General features: G+C 37.5%; 1 protein-coding gene across 1 annotated transcript in view; it reads left to right on the top strand.

The window, feature by feature from the left end:
• Window positions 1–9641, top strand: part of CDH6 (cadherin 6) — a 46271-nt gene that overhangs the window by 18633 nt on the left and 17997 nt on the right. Inside the window, exons 2-4 of the mRNA XM_006762479.2 lie at window positions 2995–3289; window positions 6570–6689; window positions 8657–8824. Coding sequence (XP_006762542.1) covers window positions 2995–3289; window positions 6570–6689; window positions 8657–8824 — 583 coding nt within the window. The remainder of the gene's footprint in view (window positions 1–2994; window positions 3290–6569; window positions 6690–8656; window positions 8825–9641) is intronic.

Below are 9641 nucleotides of genomic sequence, written 5' to 3'. Positions count from 1 at the left end.
GGAAAGAATTATACAAAAGCTTCTGAGGTTCCTGTTGCCTTGCACCCCATCAGACACACACCCTGCAGGTGGAGGGGATGAGGTTAAATTGTTTTATCATCATACGCCTGAGTGAAGAGGTGCATTTTCCCACTGGGTTTCAAATATTGGTAAATCAGGAATTGGGATCGGCAGAGCAATCCCTGTTCACCCTCTTACTTAGTGTCTCTGCTGCTCTTCCGCACCGTCTCGGGTATTTGTTCTATAAGTCATCGAAATGGTCTCTCCCGACAGCTAAAAATAAGCTTCTGATTACTTTTACCTGAATCAATCTTGTGACCAGATGTGGTATTCACCTACTAAGTGTGCAACAATTACCATTGAGAGGGATGCGAGAACAGGCCAAGGGGAGTCTATAATCTAGTGGAATGCAGAATATAATAAATCACATGGGAACTGGCAATTGCCACCTGGTAGAAGAATACTGGGTGTTGATAACAGATTTCACCTTAGAGACACTGTGTATTTGCAAAATTGGGTTTTCTAAGTCCTTACAACAAAGTTCTCAAAGTCAAAAGCAGAGCAAAAACATGCTTATGATGAACTGAGAGTTTAAAATAGTAATGATTTCTTAAATTTGGAAGGAGCTTTGTAATTTATAAAGCACATATGTGCTTTGATCACATTTACATAGCATTTAATGTGGTATTTATATACAGGCTTTAACTAGATGCTCATGACAGCCTTGTCCTGTAGCTCTTATCACCATCATGTTACTGATAAGGAATCTGGCACAGGGAGGTTAATTGACTGCTAGGATCCTATATTTGGGGAGGAAATAGAATGAGCAAGACCTATACTTAGGGCTGCGGCTGCAGGGCCCCAGCACTGTGCCAGGGCGCTAACCATGGCTGCCCTGGAGCCAGGACCCAATGGGCAGTGATGTTGGTTGCGTTCCTCATGAGCTAATGAAATAGCTTTTTAAGAGCTCACTTCAGTCATTAGAGTTTGATGGTGGAGAGTTAAATGTTCCCCAGTGGCTCTTTCTGTGTAATCATGGTTTCAACGTTTTCTTAGCATATCACATTACACAAATCATGGAGTGCTCTTGTTTTACATTTCTTATTGCGTTTGTCTCACTTCTAAGCAATTTCCTCCCCATGCGCATTTATCTTCCATTATTTCTGTCAAACTGCTTTCAAGGCCACTAATTGTATGAATAATATTCTCTTCCTCAAACCCTGCTATTAACCAGCGTTAGCTGGGTGGCATTGGACACAATTTCCCATCTCTAAAAACCGGGAGGTTTCACCCAATAGCCTATAAGGCCTCTTCTTGCACTTTAGCTCTATACTTCTGACACTTTCACGGGAGCTGTGTGATTTGGGAAACACTATATAAAAGGGAACTTCAGTTTTCTTGACTCTGTGATGATGGATTCAATTAGCTCATGTTTCCCAAACTTTGCTTCTTGGAAAACTGTTTTGGGGAATATCACTATGGATCACACCCAAAAAGGCTTCTTTACGTAAGAGAACTCGGGAAAGCTAGATGAAATGAAGTCAAATATAATGTTGAACTGTGGACATTCAGTCTTTCATATGTTAATGAGCAATGGATGACGCCAAGAAAGAAGCAGACTATAAAGTATTTCCCAAACTTATTGGACCACAGAACCCTTTTGAGTCAGCATTTTATATAAATTACATTCCATGTGATACACTTTTAGAAAGGCAGGGTTACATTATTCTTAGGATCCCTTTATTACCCTGAAATTCTATTTTTAGATTTGTGTCTAGCCTGTGAGCATTCCATACAGCATTAATCAGGAGGGCACAGAGCTGGTTTACCTGTTGCTATTGTTGCCATAACTGTTGTAACATGGCCCATACCCTGGTTAGATGAAGTTGAAATAAGGTAGAGATTAGCAGCCTTCCCACTGAAACTAACTTGTGGGAAACTAATATGTAGCTGATATTATAACTGGGGTTTGAAAATAGTTCTCAGTAAAGAGCACTTTTCGGAAATCTGTAAGTAAGGGTTGGATTAGAAGACCTATGGGATACTCTTGCTAAGGTGGTAAAAAGGGAACATGGGAAATAACAGGAAGTCAACTCTTTGGAAATAATCTTTGGGATTAGGTAACATGGGCTACTTTCCAAGTTACAATCATCCTCTTCCAATTCAAAGGTTTCTTTGCATTCATTTAATTCAACCCTTTACCCTGACCCATTGCAATGACTTTAACCATATTAGAGTCACTGCTTGATTACCTTCAGGAGCAGGAACCCACTACTTCCTAAGGCAGATTATGCAATTTTAGGCGGCTCTGCTTTGTAAGTGGTCCTTTCCCATATTAAACTAAAATCTAAGTGTTAAATGTTCTTATTCCAAGTGACCTTGTAAATTATCTAGTGTGTGGTTTTCAAGGCAATGTCCATAGCGGTACTTAAGATGTTTTTTAAATGCTTTGAGTTGAATTCCATTCATTGATTCATAAATAAATACATAAATTTCATGTAGAAAATCGATTATAGTCTCCATTATATTAGATTCAAAGAGATTCGCTAGCTCCCCTAAATTCAGTATAGAAGCAGAGTGTACCCTGGTCTCTCTGATTCAAAACCCTAAATCCTTTTCTTAATAATATATTGCTTCTTTAGTGTGTCCACATACATAAAAGTGAGGAGGAGAGTGTATTAATAGAATCTAAAAGCTGTAGAAAAAAATAGTTTCATTCCAGCCAGTCTTGTGATTACTCTGGCTCTTAGTTTCCCCTTCTTCAAAATAAGGATTACTACATTTTCTCCAAGCTCTGTTTCAGTTCTGGAAATTTCTATGATTATAAGGAAACATGTTCATTAATGAATGGTATTTACTTTGGGGGATTGAAGTCATAGTAGAAGAAAAAAACTGCATCCCTTAGAAAGGATTGAATGAAAGCATGCATCATAAAGACATACAGTTTAGAATCACGTTTGATTTTTACTTTCTTTAATTTTTTTTCTATACTAGTTACATTCAGACCAGGATAAAGGAGATGGATCACTTAAATATATCCTTTCAGGAGATGGAGCAGGAGATCTCTTCATTATCAATGAAAACACAGGGGATATACAAGCCACCAGAAGGTTAGACAGGGAAGAAAAACCTACTTACATCCTTCGAGCTCAAGCTGTAAACAAAAAGACAGGGATTCCTGTAGAGCCCGAGTCTGAATTCGTCATCAAGATCCATGATATCAACGACAACGAACCAATCTTCACCAAGGAGGTCTACACAGCCACCGTTCCAGAAATGTCTGACGTGGGTGAGTGGGACATGATCTCAACCAGGCAATGCTTCTCCTCCAGTTCATCAACTAAACAAAGAATCCTATGAGTGAAACTTACTGATTGAATAAATATAGATGCTAAGTACCAATTTTAAACAATCTACTTATGTCCCTTTGTAAGTACTCCCGTGTTTCCTAATGCTATTCTAGTCTCACTTTATTATCCTTTTAAAGAAAACTGCATTTCCTCTAAAGATGAGGGTAGAGTGAGAGTAGGAAAAAGAAAGAGAGCCATCTCATCTACTTCTCGCACCCTAAACTCCTGCTCTATTCCCTGGGCTGGAAAACAGCAGCCTTCTCTGTTTCTCTTAGCACTTACTGGCATTAAGGCTCCAAGTAAGAATCTCCCCAGTGAAAAACAAAAGCCTGTATTTACAGTCCAGACTGAAGAGTAATGACTATTGCTTTAAGTGACTGTATATTTAGAGAAGAGACTCAAAGAAAACTTATTTTCAATCCATAAAAAATATGCAGGGGATGTCTAAGGGAGATATCTTTTACTAATTGATGGAAATTAGTAAATTACATTAATATGGTAAACTAATATTTTGTGCACAATTCTACCAATTTCAAAGTTAATATTTGTGCATTTAATTTGCTTAGACTGGGAGAAGGTAAACAGAATTTCAACTAAGAAAAAAATCCTACTGACATCATTCTTAGCCACATTAATATACTTCATGGGAGACAATAACAAATATTAAACTACTCATGTAAGGTTATTTTAATTTTCACTCAGTCTCAAATTCAAAAGAGCAGAATTACATAATAAAAATGTTTCTACAATTCTGAGTCATATATCACAGCTGTTTCAGTCCAAAGTTCCGAGACTTTGAAAATATTTAATCCATGGAAATGCTTGTAAAACATCTAAATTTTTCTCACGAAGAAGTTGCTCATCCCATTACTTAAAGCCACTTTGTTTTGTTCTAAAATAAATCGCAGATTATCACCAAAGAGGAGAATTAGAATTCTTTTTAAAAGGAAGATTTGTTAGGAAGAATATTTTTCCATTTGGTGGTAAAAGACAGAAAGAATTAATAAAGGATAGTCTTATCGTCAATACCACCCAGGACAACCGTAACCAGATGTGCAAGTTGTCACTGAACAGCTCTCAGGGTACCATTGACTTTTTTGTACAGAGAGATGATTTTTAATGACTTTATTGGGGTGACATTGGATAATAAGATTATATAGGTTTCAGGAGTATAATTCTGTAATACATCATCTGTATATTGTATTGTGTGTTCACCACCCAAGTCAAATCTCCTTCCATCACCATTTATCCCCCTTTTACCCTCCTCTGCCTCCCCCTACCCTGTTTTCCCTCTAGTAATCACCATACTGTTATCTGTCTATAAGGTTTGTGGGATAATCCTTTCACCTTTTCCATTTAGACCCCTTCCCCTCTCCCTTCTGACAGCTGTCAGTCTGTTCTCTGTATCTGTGAGTCTGTTTCTGTTCCATTTGAAGCCATTATAGAGTTAAATATGTAGTACAAATATTTGGGAATGGCTAACAGAAACATATTTTGAAAAAGGGAGGTCTTTTTCTAACTGGCATGGGTATCTTGATATTCACCATTATCATAAATTAACATGTCATTATTCTGATATATAAAAGCATTTTAAAGAAATTACATAAAGAAACAACAGCAGAATAGTAAAAATGAACTCTGCTATCAAGCAGACCTAAGTTTGAAGTTACCTCTACTAACAAACAGCAGTATGGTTTAGGTAAATGACTTGATTTCTCTCACCCTCCAGTTCCATATTCTCTAACAAATAAATAATAGATGTCAACTTCTAAGGTGAAGACAAAAAGAGAAAACAAGTGCACAGCCCCCAGTACATCTGGCTACTCACAAGTGCTCAAAACGTCCAGACAGTCGTATTCTAAAAGCTATTAAATTTGTATTGATGTCAAATAAGAACGTGTTTGTTGACTTCTGCTATTAGCTCTCACTCTAAAGTCATGATGTTCTCATTCTCCCCAAGTCCCTCATTGAATTAAAAGGGTGTGTGTTCTATCTCAGGCACCAACATGCTGCATCCAGAGCAGCCAACCTTAGCAGTGCAGCATATTTGTTCAATCCATGTAGTTAGATAGTACCCACACAATGGAAAAATGCTAGTATTCCCTAAATGTAGCTTCCCTGCCCTGTTCATAGACAGGAGAACCTTGGAGGTGTGCTTACTATTTATCTACCAGGAATTCTAAAAGTCGGCCACAAAAATGATCTTAATCAGAGGACCTTACCCTTTTTTTGACGTCACAGACCCCTTTGCGATCAGATAAAAATCTATGGAACTTCAGTGAAACATACATGCAAGCATATACATAAACATTTGCATGGAATTTTATGGACGTTAAGGATACTTCAAAGGTTATTAGGCAACTCTGGTTCCTTAAAATAAGAGTGCGGATCTAAAACACCACCGTTTTCTTTGTACATTTAATTATGATCATTTTTGGGTATTACAGGTACCAGATGTGTATCCTCTATTGCTTCAATTAATTCTTTATATAATCCCTCACTTAAGGTTCAAGGCCTTTCAATCTCTTAGAATTATCAGGTAGATTTGTTACTTAGGATGCTTTTATTTGCAAGTAACAGAAAACTCAATTCAAACTACTTTAAACAACGTAAGTACTTACTGGTCACATTACTTAAGGCCAGAAATGAAGTAGGCTTTAGACGTGGTTTGACTGGAGTTCTATTTTCCCTAAATTCTCTGTTCTGTTCAGCTTTGTTCTCAGGCTGCCATCTCTAATGTCACTAAATAGCGACTGCATTTTCAGGCTCCTCTTCAGCACATTCTAGTCCAGTAGAAATGACAGAATTTCCAGAAAAATCATGAGTGGTCCCCTGATTGGACAACTCCTAAACAAATCCCTAAGGACAAAGTAATGCCAGATTCGGATTGACTAGGACCTGGATAACTTAAAAGAAGTGCCATAGCAAGAATCCAACCCAATCCCACCTTTGGAGATGGATTGTGATTAGTTCCATCCAAAGTCATGATCATTCCCATGCTTCCCTTTAACCTAATCCTTACAGTATTTATAAATGGTGATCACTTTCCTTCAGAGTGAGGGATCCAAGCCTTTTTAACCCAGCATATTATTGAAGTTCCCCACTGCCTTGCCATGATAGTTTTGGACAAAAGTAAGATCATGCTTTCTCTTATGTGTGCCTATATGGGATCTGAAATGGGCCCTTACTATGTTTTCAATTCATGTTCTGTCATTACAGGTACAGTTGTTGTCCAAGTCACTGCCACTGATGCTGATGACCCAACGTATGGGAACAGTGCTAAAGTTGTCTACAGCATCCTGCAGGGGCAGCCCTATTTCTCAGTTGAATCGGAAACAGGTTAGAATTCTATTTTTATCTCCTTTTTACAATCTGTAATTTTAATTGACATGCTTGGCTAAGCTAGCATATTTTGTAATAAAAACAATCCATGTGGTTGAATTTTTTTAGATTTGCCTGCCAATGATATATTTATAAACATAACACCCAGATCCTTTTAATCAAGAAATATGACAATGGGTCTTTCATCCACTATTTTTATATATGGCATATTCAGAAACAATTACACATTTATTTTTTTCTTCCAGTTTGGGATGAAGCTAAAAGATCAAGCCCTTCTGATAGCTATTTGGCTGTTTACAAATATTCCAATTCTTCTTTTTCTAGGTATTTGGTAGGTTTGCATTTCTCTACCATGCTCTGAAGCTAGATGTAGCCATACGATTTATTTGGGCCAATAAAATGTGGCGGTGATGTGAGTTACTTCCAAGTGGAGCTTTTGACCTGGTGTACACTCCAGCATGTGCCCTTCCGCTTGCCAGAGTGACCCCAGATGGGAGCAATGCTGAGACGCTTCTCCAGCCCAGAAATCTGAGTATTCTGATGAGTATAGTTACCTGCTGGCCTGCTCAGAGCATGAGAAAACAAACTTCGATGGCATGAAGCCACTGAGATTTTGTTTTGTGTATTGTTACCTCATTGTCTACCCCATCCAGACTGAGATAGCCCTAATAAAGTGGATTGCCGTAACGGAATTCTTTTTTTCAACACCTCCTTTTTCTGTACTTTCTCCACAAAATAACGTTCTATCTTATAATGAATCATTTTAGTGAACATCATTTGTACTGTCTTTAAATTCTACACTTATTTTTGTTGTCATAATAGGAGTGGAGTTTCTTAGAAACATTTTTCAAGCTTCCATTATTCTTAGTAGAAATCAAAACCCTCCTAGGTTATTGCATCCAGTTGGAAATCGATGGGTTAAGAGGGGCAATAAACTTGGAAAGAAGCCCAAGGAGAAAGAAAATGTTGAGTTTAAAAACAATGAAGATGAAAAAAATAGAATTATTCAACTTAAAGAACACAAGGCTAAGGTATTTAGATAGAAATACTGTTGTTTGGAGAACAGAAGTAACAGCTCCACTTTCAATGAAGCCAGGACTGTAGGATGAAGCTGACCTGTTTTCTGAAATATTGTTAAAAACAAGAAAGATTTTTTTTTTCAGTTTCATGGCTGTTCCGCACTGGAATGTGCTATCAGAGAGAGTTAAAAGCCTTCTCCAGTGATTTTTGAAAGAATGTTGTTAATTTAAGCATGAACCCTACCTAAGAAATTAGGCAAACTTTCACAAGTTCTTCCAACTCATTATTTTATAACTACTTAACAATGAGGTAAACTTCACCTAACTTGAGAATCTTGTCACTGCTGGGGCCAGCTGAACTAATGTTCACATCAGCTTTAGGAAATCTTAAAATCTTTTGGATCACACAATATGATGATTATGAAAGAACTGATGCTGGGAGGGGGGGGGGGCGGCGAGTTAAACCATAGTTTCATGGTTTAGAAAATCCTGAGAACATTCATTATGGAGGGTAATTAGCCAATTCAGTAAAGTGAAACTCGGGAGACAGTTCATGTATATGGCTTTCTTTTAACAATCGCCTCCTAATGCACCGAGATATATCAAGCAACTTCGGTGGTAATACTACTGGGCCACACGCCAAGTTACACTTCGCTGTGTCATCTTATAACACTTAATATTTATACTACTTACATTCTCCACGGTTGCAGGATTTGACTTATTCTTCTTGTATTGTAGGTGGTTCTTTTAAATGCATCTCTCTCCCCTATGTGGTTTTCACTTCCTTCAGTATAAAGGCTACCTATAATCATTTTTATGTCACCGATGACATCTGCATAGTGCTATGCATATTGTGGGTGAAAAATCTGTGTGTTTGCATAAATAAATTACTCCATAAAGTATTTTTAATATATTCCTTTCCACTTCTGAATTTCATATCCATAGGTATCATCAAGACAGCTTTGTTCAACATGGATCGAGAAAACAAGGAGCAGTACCAAGTGGTGATTCAAGCCAAGGACATGGCCGGCCAGATGGGGGGATTATCTGGGACCACCACAGTGAACATCACACTGACCGATGTCAACGACAATCCTCCCCGGTTTCCCCAGAGTAGGAGCATTTAAATGATGACTTTCTTCAGGGCACTTTTGTAAAACTCTAAATTGAAGAATGATATTTATTTTCGATTGTTGCTATTAATTGTCAGAATTAATGAACTTAGTAAGAACTGACACTTTTATTAAGAATGAGTTGACAATGCTTACACTCAGTAGATGTGAACATTTATGTTCCTGAATTGGAAATTAGCCGAGCGATTTCTGATATGGCTGTCATTGCAAACACAACATCATTGTTTCCTTTTTCCTTATTAAAAAGACAACCACAGACATAAATTTGCTTGCTCAGAACATATGCATTCAAGCATGCTGCTATTTGTTAGGAAAAATTTGACTTTATATTTTGTGAATTTAATCAGCCATGTAATCTCTTTTAAATCCTCACGAAGCCTCATAAGAGGAGGATTTATCATTTTACTGTTTCTAAAAATACATCTGTGGAAATAACTGTGCACTTAATCCATTTATACTCATAAATAGTTTTCTACATTATGGTTAATTGAGATCCCGAAAACCATCTCCAAAACTATTAACTCTCATGATTATGTAGGAAGGAAAAAGAAGGAAAACCAGCCTTCACAAATGCCCACCTTGTATCCAGCAGAGCACTAGCACCTCAGTGGGTACTGGTTATAATGTAATTTTTCTACCAGGGACAAAATTTCTTTCTGACTACGGTCTCCTCAGAAAATTACCTGACTCTTGTCTTCCAGGAGAAATCAGCTGCCCATTATTAAACAGAAAACCCACGTACTCAATCGTGGCATTTAAAAAAACCAGTCCGCTAATAGGGGCTTCTTATATAATGG

The sequence above is a fragment of the Myotis davidii genome, unplaced genomic scaffold, assembly GCF_000327345.1.
Source record: "Myotis davidii unplaced genomic scaffold, ASM32734v1 scaffold135, whole genome shotgun sequence".
Taxonomy (NCBI): domain Eukaryota; kingdom Metazoa; phylum Chordata; class Mammalia; order Chiroptera; family Vespertilionidae; genus Myotis; species Myotis davidii.
This window is presented reverse-complemented; position numbering and strand designations above follow the sequence as displayed.